Below are 16,837 nucleotides of genomic sequence, written 5' to 3'. Positions count from 1 at the left end.
AAAAAAATTTCAGCGATTGTCATCAACTACATTTTAAACACTATAAACTCATCTCTTTATTGTCTATACTTTCCAACAGCGTGGAAGCAAGCAGATGTTCTTGATTGATAGTTCTTTGTAGAAAAAAATATTATCTAATCGCCCCTATTACATATGTGTCTTAGTATGCCTTTAAAAGTATAAAACAGCGGCTAGAATTTAAAACTTAATTTATGAGTTACAAAGAAAAATACGCGATGGCGATGTGACATCATGATATGACGCCATATCGCGAGCGTGTTTGAGCCCGACAACACTATAAAAACATCAGCGTTACCCGTCCGATTTTATTTAAACCACTCTCTAAACACTCCCGGCACTAATAAGAATAAACTGTGAGCTTTTCAGCGAAATCGTTCCAGAAGTTTTTGAGTCTATAGAGTACACACATACGAACATTGCTTTTTATTTATATAGAAGAAGAAGATATACGTATAAACAAAACAAAATAATAATTTCTATTAATATGTTTTCAGATACGAGACCTGTCTTATGGAGGGTCTTCGTCCGACGAAGAGGAGGGTCTCGGGGCGAGGGCGGCGAACGCCTTCGGTGGTCTCCTCTACGTAGGTCTCGGCACCGTAGCCCTCGGGTTGGTCATCTCGTTCGTAGGTACCGGAGACAAGGGCTTCAAGACTCCGGAGCTGAGGTGGACGGGACCGGCGCTCATAATCGCAGGGCTGTTTTGTTGCTTTGTGAGGATCGTCGCCTGCTGCTTCCCGAGGGGCTGCCGCCCCCCGAGACGGAGAAGCAGTCCCAAGGAGCCGGCGGCCGAGAGACTGCTGCTGTCGGAGAGGCCGCCATCGAGGCCGCTCTCCGTCAAGAGACTGCCGCCGCTCCCGGTGGACGCCTCCGCCCTCTCGTTGAGGGAACAGCCGCCGCCGCCGCCTCCAGCGCCCACCCCGGCACCCCTGCCGGTCCCGGTCTTGCCGCCGGCTCCGGTGCCTACGTTGCTGCTGTCTCCGACCACCCCCGAGCCGACGATCGCCTCCGCGTCCAGCTTCGACATCTCCAGCATCTCGAGCTGCGAGACGAGCGGCGACGCGGCCACGGTGGTGGAGGCGCAGAAGAGCCTCAAGCTCAACAGGACCAGGGAGTCGGTGCACGGCAAGCGGGGCTCGGCAGGCTGCTCGATTCCCCGCACCGTCACCTTCGCCGACACCCCCAACGCGGCGGCGCCCCCCAGCGAGGCTCCGCCCCCGGCCGCCGAGATAGTGCTCACGCCCTCGGGCCTCTCGCGCTGACGTGAACTTTTCCGCGATGTGAAAAATGACTTTGTCCAAATAAAACACTATTCGCAGTAGACGAGTGACTTTATTTTCATCATATTATTACACAACACCCTTGATTCATACTTCAGACGTACGATGAGAATTGTAGTATATATATACCTATATACCAGTAGCAGTGAAAGAATATGTGTCTTGATACAAGAACAACCAATGACACAATACATGAATAAGATATTTTACATAGAGGTACGTCATTTCAGCATAAGTTGCCCAGTTAGCGGTTATTTTTAATATTTCCATTTCATTAGGTTTCGTAGTATTTTATTAAATGACATCGTATTTCATTAAATGACCGAATTCAAGGGGGCTTCTGTTTAAAATCCATGTCAAAAGAAATTCAATTGTGTCATCGCCATCGCAGTGGAAACGCTCGGTTATCTAGCGTTCATATTAAGACTTTTTGTAACATCATTACGACTTACAATAAGTGAGAATGAAATGAAGCCTATCTAAACCGAATTTTGAGCAATAGGAGAGCGCAAAAATAAGTATCCCTTCTCAGAAGTCAAAATCCATGTCAAAAGCAATAAAATCGCGACGGACGATTTTATTGCTTTTGACGTGAATTTTTGACTTCTGAGAAGTGATAATTGTTTTTGTGTCCTCCTATTGACCAAAATTCGATTTGAATATACTTTGACCAATACTCTCATATCAGAAGTCCATAGTGATATCGGTCAGGAATACTATCACATTTTTAAAACAGTGTAATATCCAAACACATACAAACTATGGAAAATATGTAAAATGCTACGTCTGTCTGTATTTTTTCCTGAGAGATGAATTGACTTAGTTTGTATTTTGGACTTGACCTAATAAAAATTCCAAGATTACGATCAGTTTTAGAACTTTCATTAGGTTAAGTTTAGGTTAGAGCAGCAAATGGACGTTTCACAACTGCCAAATTGAGTTTAATAGACACTTTAAAACAGTTTATAATTTCAGTAGAGCATCAGCTAAATTATATTTTCGCTAGTGTAAATATATATCTGCTGGTGAAAATGTATTTGGACTTCACTAGTGAAAATATAACTTTACTGAAAAATACACATTCACTGTAATATTTATACACCGCATTTAAATAAATAATGAAGTATGTAAATGTATGTATTACTACATATGGAAAAATTGAAATCATATAATTTTACTAGCACCTGCCTGATAAATTATATTTTTAGGTAAAAATATATATTTACCGGTGATAGATAATATATTAGGATTTGATTACACTGAAATGACATATTTTCAGGATAGATTAGATACGTTTTTTAGATTTTATTTAGACAGGCGGAGAGCTCGCCTATGTTGCTCTTGACATTTACCTACTTACAGAATCATCCAATGCGTGGCGCTTTGTTGGTCGTTGGCCAGTCGTTAGCACATTGAATACCGTATGCACAAATTTGTGCGTTTCGGCATTTCAACTTCATATAACAAAATCACACGTTAAACTGCATATTTACCGTAAAGTATTCATCTAGTGCTCTAACCAAAGATGTTACTAATACTATTGATTTCTGAAATTCCAGAGGCTCAAAACTTGGGTAAAAAAAATTTTTTAAAAGCAATGCTTACATATTTTCTTCTATGAATATATCCCACATATCATATATTTGTAATAATTAAATCAGTTACCATAACAACTGTGAATCGCCTACCAATAAAATAAAAATGTATTTAAATATTTTTGAACACTACTGCGACGGCATGATTTTATTGCTTTTGACGTGGATTTTTAACTTCTGAGAAGAGATAATTGTTTTTTGCACTCTCCTATTGGTCAATATTCTGTTTAGATGTGCTTTATTCAATTCTCACTCGTAATATTGTTATAAAAAGTCTTAATATATTACAAACGCTTGATAATTGAGCGTTTTCACAGCGATGGCACGATTTTATTGCTTTTGACTTGGACTGAAAATTCACTATATGGCAACAATGAGCAGCAAAGAAAACACGACTAATTATCAGTAGATATTTTTAATCATTTCTAAAGCTTAATTAAAGTATTTCGCATAAAATATGATTTTGGAATATATGTCTCAACGGTAGCTAATTTTTAAATTTATTTGTAGCATTGAAAGGGTCAACTCGTACCTTATATTATTTATTTAAGAAATTATGTTACGATGATAAAAAATATATAAAATACCATTTTTGTCATGGACCCGTCAGAATCATTGTTTTCTCAGGGCGCGGGCTCGCTCTTGGTGGCCGTGCTTATAAGAGGTGATAATTACCCACAATTAATAAGCAAAGAGTAGTTATTTAATTAATCATTCTTAGCAGACTTTAGCTCTTTTCAAAACAAGACATTCATTTTTGTACTGCATTTATAAGGATAAAGGCTCGGCCACACAGAAAGCGGTCTGTCGCAGTGGGAAGCGATATCTGACCGATGTGGTCAGGCGGTCTGGTTGAATGATGCCATGTTGCATCATCACATCATTCAACCAGACCGCCCGACTGCATCGATCAGATATCGCTTCCCGCCGCGACAGACCGCTTTCTGTGTAGCCGAACCTTTATCCTTATAAATGCAGTACAAAAATGAATGTCTTGTTTTGAAAAGGGAATATTTAGTTATCCTTGAATAATTAAGTATTCCCTTTTAATGAAAAAAATAAAATAAAAGATTTTTAAGATGCCTTTACAAAATGACATTTGAATATTATCCGTTCTTATATCCCAGCGCCTTTCTTTTAGGAGTGTTGGGATACGAATCGCTGAGTTCTCACAGATAGTTGTATGTTGCTAAGAATTACTTTAATTTACTGAAGGATGCTGTTGACAAACCAGCTATTCTCGAGGAATTCCAGTTTTGGGTTCCAGAACATCTTCGAGAATCACAATCGCGTCCTTTTTTGATAGTCGTTGGGGCTAGAACGTCTGCACTTACCTACTCGCCTATGACTGTGGCCATCCAGCTCCTTAATATGCTGGCATTACATATTGACCTGTTTAATGTTAGCTACGAGGAGCTGGTCCAGTTCGTATCACTTAATTTTGATGTTTTATTGTATTATTTTAATTATGTTTATATATATATATATATATATATATATATATATATATATATATATATATATATATATATATATATATATATATATATATATTTTCGTATTAAATAATACAATTATTGTTTTCGACCATTGTAACAATTTAATCTAAATAAATAAGTACCAATAAAAAAAAAACTAAGTCAAAGTTCTATTCCATTCATCTGTTAGCCCTTTACTTGGTGAAATCAGTTACATTGGCAAAAAATTTCCAGATCAGAAGTCGTAATTGAAGAATGAATCGAATACATTTTTAATGCACTGTATTTTATTTATGGATAAGAAACACTTTTTCATAAAAAATATAATTCTTTATTAGGTAAAAAGTCAAAATTTAAATAGTAATCCTAAAATGCTCGACAATCAAAGTCAGTAAGAATGAGGTATTAAATAAAACAGAAAATGTATAGATAACCATAATCAATTACATGCCGATTTTATTGCTTTTGACGTGTTTTTCTTTTTCATAAAAATGAAAAAATCTATACAGTTGTGTAAAGTCATTATATGATGATTTCGTTTTTTTTAAACTCCAGAATTAACTAATATTTATCAGTAATACATCTCATACGTTTGAAATAAAATCAAAATTACATAAAACCATCCCAATAGACAATTGTTTATTTCAGTTTGAATTGTGTATAATAAAAAGAGAACTATATAAAGAACGAGACAGATTATTATTGGTTAATCAAATTTAGCTATCACTGTCACATGTTCAATATACCTGTACCTATAATGTCTATATCCAGAACTGAAAATTGGTATTTTATATTAGTATAGTTAGCACTGAGTGCTACTTACAGCTTCCGCACTGTCATTACTATATATCAACAGCTATCGAATGTGGTTCAACGATAATCTTACAGTTTTATAAAATTAAGCATATGATTCGAATAATGCATAATAATAAGGGAATATCGTTAAGTAAAGATTGAATCAGTATGAAAATATTTATGTAAAAGAAGCAAGAGCGAAGTCTCGAACAATTAATAATCTGACCTGAACCGTCGTACCAATTGTCAACGTTCTAGACTTCAAACAGGTATGTATCAGTCACATTTACAAAAAAAATGTTCATATCCGATCGAATGAAAAAATACAATTACATATATCCCATTTAATAAACTATCATATTAGAATCAACAACGAGCGATCAATCAACAAATATAGTACAATATATCGTAGAAAACGGAAGAAATAGCAAAACGTCACCTCATATTGTCTGATATTTGAATGACTCGAGTCCGACCTAATTTCTATATAATAAAGCCGAAACATTCAGTTCAGCATTGTCATTATTTTGGCAATGATAGAAATAGTTTCTGCGCTCGTTTTAATAATAGTATACTCATTATAAAATTTAACTATCGAAATCTACAATATTATATACAATTAAAAATACGCATTAATAATACATATTTATTTACGCTAGTGTCGGGATAAGTATAAATCCTCAAAAATTATAATTGGATTGTACGTTGACATTTTATTTATACATATACTTTTATGTTTTCAGATCGAACTGATATATATAGCACGATAATAAAAATTCATCATTTCCTTCGTTAATAATCATGAGCCCATTCATTTTCTTGAAGGAACGCGTCCACAACTTCCTTCATTGTGAAGTTCGGAATCAGTTGATCTGAAGTTAATTTGACACGAGTGACTGGATCGAAATGGCCTACTCTCTGCAAAAATAAATATATTTAACACCAATGAGACGAAGATGAGAATCAAATCACTTACTTGTAAATGCTCTTCGATATCTTTACGCTCGTATGTTATTCCGCTGGGAGTGATGACCGGTTCGTTGAGGATTTCGAAGCTTATTTTACCGCATAAATAGTCTGGCACATCACGTTTCTAAAAACAATATTATAAATAACATATAAAAAAAATCAAATAATATACAACGAAGATATGACACTCACTCTTCTCCTTTCGTCAATTTTGGCAAATAGATTATTCAGTTCGCTCGTGTAGTTGTTCTAAAATAAAAATTTAATGTAGAATTACATTATAATAATCACAGACAAAAATGTGAATACGTACAGATTGCTCTTCTACTTCTAAGATCTTCTTTTGTAAGTCTTCGTCAGTGAGGCTGCTATCGCATCTCAATATCGCGATCTGTTTCTCTGTATCTTCGTTAATTAATCTATTTTTAAATAAGGCATATTATAAAAAATATTAAACGGTAATAATGCAAAAAAAAAATTATTTACTTATTTATATACGACTGAAGCACGATTTCTTGAGTGATTCTCTTCTCCTCTTGAATGTTCCATCTCTTCTTTCTAGCGATTCTTAATTGTAAAGCTATATCGTCGCCGAAGTTTAACTTTTGCTCTTTAGCTAAATCAATAGCTAAAAATAGTACAAGTTCAGAAATTGTAAGGTTTCAATTTAATGTGCCGTTCTATATTTATAATTTATAATGAAAATAAACCTTTTATAACATTTAATAAAATAATTTGTAACGAATAATTTATATTCGCTTGCAATATATATTTATTTAACGGAGATGTTATTTTTTAAATATGCATTGTCAACTTGTCAATTGTCAAGAATGATATTGCAAACCTGAAACCTATGTATTCTGAGAAACAATCAGTCAGTCAAAATGTTTATTATTGACAAATACAGGTATAAACATTAAGCTAAAACTTATTTTACAAAAATCAGTTAAGAAAATTAGAGCCCATTTAAAATTACTTTGTGTACTATTATATTAAGTGTCTAAAGCTAAAAATGCACGCTTGCGTTTACACAACTGAGATAATGGCAGTCTCTAATTTATTATCTTAAAAAAACATATTATGCAAGTAATAAAGTAGAATACTATTTAGAATAAGCTTTTTTACAACACAATAAATGACCCGTTCCTAGCAAAGCTTTTAAATTTTTTTTTAAGACTGCTTTTAATTACTATTTAAATATTATAAACTTGTCTTGCTTGTTAAAACCTTCCAACCGCTAAGAAGTGAGTTAAGCATATAGTTTGTTATTAACCGAACAGTAAAATATATTAATAATAATAAAATATTGCTTGATGAATAATTTTATTTCAGATGTGAAATATATCCTCATGTCCTCTAGAGGTATTTCTAAACATTGTTAAATTAATTAATTAAAATTATTTGTAGAAAATGAAAAATATTGGCATTCTGAAGATTAAATTTTTGGACCCTTGCTCTTTACAATATTTACATAAAAAAAGTACAATCACACTATTCGCTGGGGATAATTTTAAAAATAAAATTTAATTACTGAATAATGGTTAAACAAATAGTCACTGCAAATCACTAAAAGTTCACCAATAGAAAGAAAATAGTTTCAACTCAAAGAAGTACAGGAATCCCAGCATTAGCAGTGGGTTCCAGAATTTTCCATATGACAAAACGAAGATATTCTTTTTTAAGAAGCGTGTACAAAAAAAATCTCTTCATACATTTTTTATAGATCAACAGATCGCTTGCACAAAAGTATCTGTTTGAAGAAGTATATATATATTCATTGATGAAGTTTTATAATAAAATGTTTGTAAGCAATTCGTTACACCTATGGACTCGTAGGAAAATAATCATTTAAACCTCATGTAAATTGAAGGGGCTAGAAATATTTTAGCGATTGCGCCATTGCGCAATTTCCCAGCAGATTAAATGTCAAAAATAGATAACATTATCAAAGATGATATTAAATTAAATCCAGTGTTATTGTGAAAATTTGCACAAACGACATAAACGACCATTTTCGCACTTATGCGTTTTTACTATTTATTAATGTTATGTTGTATATTGATTAACCATGAGATTTTTAAGTTAGAACTTTGTAAAACATTTGAAAATAGATATGTAGCTTAGTCAAATATCAATCATAAACAATATCTATTACACATTTAAACAGAAAATGATTTTTTACCTGATTATCTAGAATCGTGATTATATGTGATTACGTAAAACTCAGCCTATTTGTATTGTGTTTAAAAACATACCATACATATGACTTGGAAAAAACATTAGTTAACGTATAATTTGATTGATAATAAAAATCCAATTAATATGATTAATTATAATCTTATCTATTATGTAGTCGATTAATTTAACTTTTGCGGCGGAATGTTAATACGCTGTTGTAACAAATTTATAAATAACAAGGTACGTTTGTAATTGAAATTGATTTATGGTAAATTAAGCGTCACCTCTGTGCAAGTGCTTGATGGCCTCGTCGTAGAGCTCCTGCTCCAGCAGCGCCTGACCCAAGAAAAAGTGTCCTTTGACTTGATTCGCGTCTATGTCCAAGGCCCTCCTGGCGTCCTGGCAAGTGGACTCCCACTTCTTGAGCTTCAGATAGCAGAGAGCCCTGTTGGTGAAGTAAACGGGCACCGACGGGTTCTTGATCTAAAAGCGCAATAGGTGTAACCCAAGAAAACCAAAACCGAAACCGACATAAAAATAATGCAGTTCATACTCACGATAGCTTTGGTGTAGCAGTTGATGGCGTCCTCGTACTTCCTGAGCGAGTAGAGACGATTACCCTGATCTTTGAGCTCCTTGTCCGTCAAATTCACAGTCGAATACATATGTTTGCTCATCTTTAGCTACTGAATCAGACCTCCGACGTCCGCGCGATCCGAGCCTCTCGCGTCAAACGAGCGGGCAATTTGCGAACACCTTTCGTGCTCGCGGATCCATCGTTTAAGACAAAGAGGAAATTTCACATTTTCTTACTAATCTGTCTATAACAAAAATCAAATTTATCCGTATTTATAATAGTATTCAATAAAATTGGTACCTTGCGTGTAGGTCCTTAAAATAATATTATAATATTTTATGACATATTTATTTTATTTATGTACATACGAGCAATAGCCAACAAGTTACTTTTTTTATTTATTTTGTGCAAAATAGACCAAAATCTTTATTTTTATAGCTTAATGTGACACAGACGAAAAACCTTAAGATGAGCATTGCCGCTTCAACACGAATAAGCGAGACAACAAATATTCTTACGCGCATGTATCTCTTCTCCCTTACATAAATTTGTATAAGTAAACAATGCATTCACAAAAAAAATGCCGATGCACTATTGCAGTATAATTTTTTAATGTATCAGTTAACAGCAAACTGTATTTAAATTCGATACTCTCACAATTTTTCATAGAGATTTTTTAAAAATTAAAATGAACTATACACCAATTCTTCTTTTTCTATATCATTAGAAAGTGATGGTATTATTGGAACAAAACTAAAGAAAACTGCGCAATGAGGTTTGTTTGACATTATGTTATTATAAAATGCTTGGATTATTTTCTTTAATAATTTTAGGATATAATTCCACTTTTATAAAATGTGAATTTATCTATATCATACGTGGTGGAGAATGCCATGTTAAAATAAGGCCGTTTTGCTATTAACAACTATATAACACGACAAATGATAAAACAGGCTAGAGATTATTTTACACTTATGAATATCTGTGTAAAGTCGACAAGAAAATGGCATTTTATTTATGGTGACGTTGGATGTATTTTCTATGAACGGAAAAATATCCCGTTTGGTAATAAAACAACAAAAATTTACGTAAATATTTTATAAAAACACTTAACACTTAAATTGGCAAAACCTAATAATTAAACAAAGAAAATAATAAAGTAGTAGCATATCAGATGGAGCAAGATACATTATAGATTCGCATAATTTTATTTCATTTGAAAATAAAGAAAATTTAAAACTGGTAAATAGCACGCGATATTCGCCGGGCATCTTAAGGTCAGTTTTTCAAAAGCAATGGCTCACGGTAGGTTTTTTCCTGATACCCAATGAATTTACTTATAACAGAACTTTTATTACGATAATTGTAATTAATATTTTGAATCACTAATGTTACACATTTTAACGTGTATAGTGAGTTTTGCGTTGAAAGGGAAAAGTTTATAAAATGTATTTTTTTATTGACTGACAAGAAAAGATTTTGTTTTACATGGCAACATTGATTTAATTTACAATACGGTGGCCTGTTGCATTGGCGCTTGTAGGTAAAGTATAAAATTAAAAAGTATATATTACGACAGATTGTTAATAATATAAAATCACTGTTAATGCTAAAGTTACAAAGCGAACACAGTTGGCGAAATTTATTTTCTAAAAGTTCCTTGTTTTCAAGCGCAAGTTCATTAATGCGCATGCGCACAATGACGAACTTCATTTAAACGTCACTAATGACAGATAAAAGCGCGCGCGCTTTGGAATGTGCTAATCGTAATGTTGGGTCATTAGCGTTCTATTTTATTTCACTATACTCCCGTTAGTGAGATATGGCGGTGCGGTTCACTCGCAGGCTCGTATCTTGCGTCGGTCTCTCGAGATCGGTGAGCTATTTACATAACCTCGAAGAAAACTTTTTCAGCTGATGTAAATTCGTTTTGTCAATCATCGTTCGAGCGTGAAAATTCAATAACAAAAACTCAATAAATATGTTATCGTGTCGTTCGCGAAATGGTAACAAACATGTTTGTATCGATAGTAAAAATTATCAATACCCCCCACTGTCGATTATAGTATAAATATAATCGATTTTTTCTATGTTTGTCCATTCTGGGAATTGTCACAGCTCATTACGCTTTTCTATTTTTAGAGTCCGGTTATAACTCGTGTTGACAATTTGATAAGAAGAACAGCATTCACCATGAGCTCTGACATGAGTAACCACCTCAACGCCGACCTTTGGGACTCGGATCCGGAACTCTTCGCGATCATCGGTAATGAAAAGCGGAGACAAATGGGCGGGCTCGAAATGATCGCATCAGAAAATTTCACATCTAAAGCCGTACTCCAGTGCCTTAGTTCTTGCTTGCATAACAAATACTCGGAAGGATTGCCGTTAGCGAGGTATATTTTTTTTTACATATTCAGCTTCAAATATCTGTTTGAGTTGTTAGATAAACTCTCGACCTTTCGATGATAACCCTATAATATTATTTCATTTTTTAGATATTACGGTGGAAACGAATATATAGACGAAATCGAACTGTTATGCCAAAAGAGATGCTTAGAAGCCTTCAACTTGAATCCGGAAGAATGGGGCGTAAACGTACAACCTTATTCGGGTAATTAAATTGAACGAAATCGATTTGAATGCGCAAATAATAATATTAAATTAATTATTATAGGTTCACCTGCAAATTTTGCCGTTTATACCGCTCTCGTCGAACCCCACGGACGCATCATGGGTCTTGATTTACCCGACGGTGGTCATTTAACCCATGGTTTTTTCACTGCCACTAAAAAGATATCTGCTACTTCAATTTTCTTTGAGAGCATGCCTTACAAGGTTAATATTATTTTATTGTTGTATGTTATCTCTGAGTAAATGTTGTGATTAATTTTATTTTTAACCGTAGGTTCATCCGGTGTCAGGTTTAATCGATTACGATAAATTGGCAGAAACTGCGAAACTTTTCAAACCTCGCTTGATCATCGCTGGAGTCAGCTGTTATTCGAGATGTTTGGATTACAAGAGATTCAAGACTATCGCTGAAGAAAATGGAGCTTATTTGATGTCAGATATGGCTCATATATCCGGTTTGGTTGCCGCAGGTAATTTATTATTTATCGTCCGTCCATAAAAACATTAAATTTAATTACATTTTTATTACTGATTGGTGCGCTCTGAATTATTTTGTGATTTCCATCATTATTTATCGTGCTTAAATTTCATTTTTTCTACTTTCAAAATTTATAATTAAAATTTTAAGCTCAAAACTCAGCTTTGAATGAGCTCAAATTTTACTATCATTGTAAATTATCTATTAAAAATATTGTAAAATGTACAAAACACAATGCGACATTGATTCTTAATTGCTTCTTATCCTATATATATATCCCCCCCAATAACATGGTAAATTGGGGACGTGCTATTTAGGTGCCTGTTTTTTTATGTGTGAGCGAACCAAAGGGATGATATCTCACCACACGCGCCTGATTCATACGTATGTATTGCAAAAAAATGTATGAATTTTGGTCAAAAGGAGAGCGCAAAAACAATTATCGGTTCTCAGAAGTCAAAAATTCACGTCAAAAGCAATAAAATCGTGTCGGCGCCGTTACTGCAACGGTCTATGAAACTCAATTTGACAGTTGTGAAACGTCCATTTGCTGTTCAAACCCAAACCTTACCTAATGAAAGTTCTAAAACTAATTATAGATTTAGATATTTATTTAGGTCAAGTTCAAAATACAAACTAAGCCATCTCATCTCTTAGGAGAAAATAAGCTGAATAAGAAATATAAATAGATGTCTTGCATATTGCTCTATAGATGTAAGACTGCTTATCAAAGTATATTCCAATCACTTCTAATATAAGAGTATTGGTCAAAGTGTATTCAAACCGAATGTTGGTCAATAGGACGACGCAAAAACAATTGTCACTTCTCTGAAGTCAAAAATTCACGTCAAAAGTAATAAAATCGTGTCGGCGCCGTCGCAGTGGGAACGCTCGGTAACGAGTGTTTCCACTGCAACAGCGACGACACGATTTTATTGCTTTTGACGTGGATTTTTGACTTCTGAAAAGTGATAATTGTTGTTTGCGCTCTTCTATTGGTCAAAATTCGGTTTAGATGTGCTTCATTCTTACTTGTTGTAGGTCTTAATTTGAAAGCTAGATAATCGAGCGTTTCCACTGCGGCGACGATGTCAAGATTTTATTGCTTTTGACGTGGATTATATAAACTGAAGTACAATGAATCCTAATGAAATAAAAATTTTAAAAAACGACCACTATCTTGCCAACTTCAGACAAGATTACGAATTTATTCAAAATTATTTTTTATTAATTATTAAAGATTATTGTACTAGCTTAATTTTTCAGTAAAACAATATTTATATTTATTTAGAGAAAGAAACAGACGAGTGTAGAGAATAACTGATGACTCGCTAAAAAGTCTCTGGCGTTTAAAGGGTTAAAAAAACTTTTATTTTAATCTCTGTTTTAAAATTTTTTAACCTCCTTTCGTTTATCTCTAGGATTTTTTTAACCAAGTAACGAATTTTTTTAATAGCCGCGATATTGAAACAAGATCAGGCTGACTAACAAACTTAGCCGAGATATTTAATAGCTCCATTTTACAGAACAGTTTTATGGCGATATGGTTAAAACTACTGCAGTTATCGTTTCTTCATAGACTCATATAACCCATATATTCTTTAAAGTCGCAGTCCTTCTATTTCTTAAGAAATATACCTAAAAGAAAACCACCAGAAACTAATAGGTTTACATATAAATAATTATATTGTCTGCTAAAGATTTTGACATATTTTCAAATAAAATTCTTGTGTGATTACATTTCTATTGCTGTAATTAACATGGTTACCATCTTTTAAATCTGTAATATCATTCAGTTCTGTAGCTATTTAATACAAATAAGATTTATTGAAACAGTGAAAGTAAACCAGAGCATTTTAATATCTGAAAACTTCATGCAGACTTGTTTTTTTTTTTTATTAGAAATCGTATTTTATACATTTTTTTTGAAGTAATCGCTCGAAATTCATGATTGAAATAATATCATGAAAATCGTCGCCATTATTATTTTGATATCATTTAAAGGTCTGAAACATTTGTATACTAAAATAATAAAAACATATCGTAAATATACATTTTGATAATCTGTACGCACTATATTATATATTCGATATCAACTTTCCTGTTTTAAATGACCATTATCTCTAGAATTACAAACGACGCATAAGTGCGTCAACTATATTATAAATACGATATCAACTTTCCCGTTTTAAATGGCCATTAACTTTAGCATTACAAGTAAAGCATAAGTGCATCAACTACATATATATTTTATATTATTTATAATGATTTTTTAATGACGTGTATTATTTTTTATTTAATCAGGAGTTATTCCTAGTCCATTCGAATACAGCGACATTGTCACTACGACTACCCACAAGACCTTGAGGGGACCAAGAGCCGGTGTGATATTCTTCCGTAAAGGCGTTCGCTCCACCAAAGCTAACGGCACTAAAGTATATATCAATATATTATATTTAAATCTTTATATCAATTAATATATTATTACCTTATAGGTAATGTACGATTTAGAGACCAAAATTAACTATGCCGTTTTCCCCGGTCTCCAAGGAGGTCCCCATAACAACACAATAGCCGGAATAGCGACGGCAATGAAGCTTGCAAAAACGGACAAATTTGTCCAATATCAAAAACAAGTTTTAGCGAACAGTAAAACATTAGCAGAGGCTTTGAAAGCTAAAGGTTACGATATCGCTACGGATGGAACTGATATCCATCTCGTGCTTGTGGATTTGAGATCTAAAGGTATTCCTGGAGCTCGCGCAGAGAGGATTTTGGAAGTCTCGTCTATTGCGTGCAATAAAAACACTGTTCCCGGGGATAAGAGCGCAATGAATCCATCTGGAATTAGATTAGGTGATTATTTAATCCGTTTAACTCTATTATAATATGTTAAGTTATTTATGATTATATTAAAATATGTTACAGGCACTCCTGCTCTAACTACTAGAGGATTAACAGAAAAAGATATGGTAAAAGTAGTCGATTTCATCGATCAGGCTTTGAATCTCTCGCATGAAGTGGTGGCTGTTGTCGGACCCAAAATAGTAGATTTTAATAAGTGCTTGGAAGAGAACGTAGATATCAAGAAGAAGGTGCAGGCTTTGAAAGAGCAAGTAGAGGCTTTCAGTAATTCGTTCTCGATGCCAGGATTTGCAGATTTTTAAATACATTAAAAATGTATTGCTATATTATATATCTTTTTCATAAAAAAAATAAACTGTTACGCATTTATAATGAAAATATAAACTTTTGATATAAAAATAAACTTGTTTTTTGTTTTCCTATGAAATTCCTTTTAACCTAATATATAACTAATATTAGTGTTGGCAATATGCTATATTTTTTATTTATTTGGTATGTGGGAGTTCCAACATAATTGCTTTCTAGAAAGTTGTTATAATCAGTCATCATCGAATTGTGGTCGACAAATAGCCACCTGTAAGTTAGACTTTCAATAGTAACAAAAGCGGGTGTTTCAAGAAAACAAATTAGACCTGTCACTTGGTCACATCATCACTAATTCAATTGTAGACATTAAGACACTACTAGCTGACTGTTAGAAACTAGAAACTACTGCAGCATGTCCATATTAATCAGAGCTTTGGAGTCAGAGTTGGAGCAATTTAAGCGGAACCAGAAAAATCGACCGACTCCTTTTTTAATCCTTTCCACCCCGACCAATAATTTTTTAATTGTTCGTCGTGCCTTTGCGTTTTAAGTCGGTAATATGAAGTAAACAAAAGTTATTATGAACATAATTAAATACCCAACAACAGCCGACCGGCCGACGTGTTCACACACAGATACATACAATGGCGCGGCACTAATCCAAGTGAATGACATCAAGGGTCATGTTTCTACACGGGTCATATTTACATTTGACATATTAAAAATAGTATGTATTTAATTATTTTTTGAAATATTATTATAATTATTTTTTGTTTTTTCTTCTTTGTTGCTATTTACATGATAAATAAATAAAATAATAAAAAATAAATTTAATATTTTAAGATTATCTTATCGAAATTATTGTCAAATCATTAAAATTCTCTTGACTTTTCTTGAAAGTTCTTTCCCTTAGCAGCTGAAACGGGCAAAGTAAAACTCTCGATGCAATCATTGCTATAAGTAGCTTTACCATAAATATGAAGCTCTAAACCGAGACAGCTAAAAAGGGTCACCTCGGAAATTTTTCTTCATTTTGGGGCGTTGAGATGTGCTATACTATATTTGCGTTAACACTGTCAGTTTGAGAGCTATCCATTTCATCAATATTCAAAATTGGGAAAGATGACAAGTGTTGGTTGACTATTAGGTCTAAAGCACACAATACGGATATACGTTCGATATACTTATTATTTATTTTTATAATTAATCGTGTTTTCTTTGCCGCTCAGTGTTGCCATATAGTGAATTTCCAGTCCAGGTCAAAAGCAATAAAATCGTGCCATTGCGGTGAAAACGCTCGACTATCAAACGTTTACATTAAGACTTTTTAAAGCACATCTAAACCGAGTTTTGACCAATAGGAGAGCTCAAAAAACAATTATCGCTTCTCAGAAGTCAAAAATCCATAAAACATATTGTAATATCGAAATGCAGACATATGTGAGGTACGACGTCTATATGTACCTCTTCTTCTGTTTATTTCCCCATGAGATATGCATTGGCTTAGTTTGTATTTTGGACTTGACCTAATGAAACATTATTTGGTTAAGTTTGGGTTTAAATGGCAATTGGACGTGTTGCAACTGTAAAATTGAGTTCCATAGACATATTAGAGAATATCAGTTAAATTATATTTTCGATAGTAGAAGTATATATTTACT

General features: G+C 33.5%; 3 protein-coding genes across 5 annotated transcripts in view; 2 read left to right on the top strand and 1 right to left on the bottom strand.

The window, feature by feature from the left end:
• Nucleotides 1-1,344, top strand: part of LOC148226913 (uncharacterized) — a 59,905-nt gene extending 58,561 nt beyond the window's left edge. For both annotated transcript variants that reach the window (XM_088202192.1, XM_088202193.1), the window contains exon 4: nucleotides 516-1,344. In XM_088202192.1, the coding sequence (XP_088058318.1) occupies nucleotides 516-1,283 (768 nt within the window). In that variant the 3' untranslated portion in view covers nucleotides 1,284-1,344. The remainder of the gene's footprint in view (nucleotides 1-515) is intronic.
• Nucleotides 1,345-4,798: 3,454 nt separating this feature from the next.
• Nucleotides 4,799-9,051, bottom strand: STUB1 (STIP1 homology and U-box containing protein 1). The gene is made up of 7 exons (XM_088202213.1): nucleotides 8,874-9,051; nucleotides 8,601-8,799; nucleotides 6,625-6,766; nucleotides 6,452-6,557; nucleotides 6,331-6,387; nucleotides 6,146-6,262; nucleotides 4,799-6,087 (listed from the first exon to the last, which is right to left on the bottom strand). Exons 1-7 carry the CDS (start codon nucleotides 8,991-8,993, stop codon nucleotides 5,962-5,964), a joined length of 867 nt encoding a protein of 288 aa, XP_088058339.1. The 5' UTR covers nucleotides 8,994-9,051; the 3' UTR covers nucleotides 4,799-5,961.
• Nucleotides 9,052-10,358: 1,307 nt separating this feature from the next.
• Shmt (serine hydroxymethyl transferase) lies at nucleotides 10,359-15,273 on the top strand. Of its 2 annotated transcripts, none has more exons than XM_088202186.1 (8): nucleotides 10,359-10,436; nucleotides 11,036-11,289; nucleotides 11,392-11,507; nucleotides 11,571-11,731; nucleotides 11,802-11,997; nucleotides 14,310-14,440; nucleotides 14,501-14,861; nucleotides 14,934-15,273. In XM_088202186.1, exons 2-8 carry the CDS (start codon nucleotides 11,087-11,089, stop codon nucleotides 15,170-15,172), a joined length of 1,407 nt encoding a protein of 468 aa, XP_088058312.1. In that variant the 5' UTR covers nucleotides 10,359-10,436; nucleotides 11,036-11,086; the 3' UTR covers nucleotides 15,173-15,273. The 2 variants fall into 2 exon arrangements, with proteins under 2 accessions (XP_088058312.1, XP_088058311.1); XM_088202185.1 differs by lacking the exon at nucleotides 10,359-10,436 and adding an exon at nucleotides 10,694-10,769.
• Nucleotides 15,274-16,837: the final 1,564 nt, after the last annotated feature.

Source organism: Plectrocnemia conspersa, unplaced genomic scaffold (genome assembly GCF_051122295.1).
Source record: "Plectrocnemia conspersa isolate PC_06_02 unplaced genomic scaffold, ASM5112229v1 ptg000013l, whole genome shotgun sequence".
Lineage (NCBI taxonomy): Eukaryota > Metazoa > Arthropoda > Insecta > Trichoptera > Polycentropodidae > Plectrocnemia > Plectrocnemia conspersa.
The sequence above is the reverse complement of the archived record's forward strand: the minus strand, read 5'-3'. Positions and strand labels throughout refer to the sequence as shown.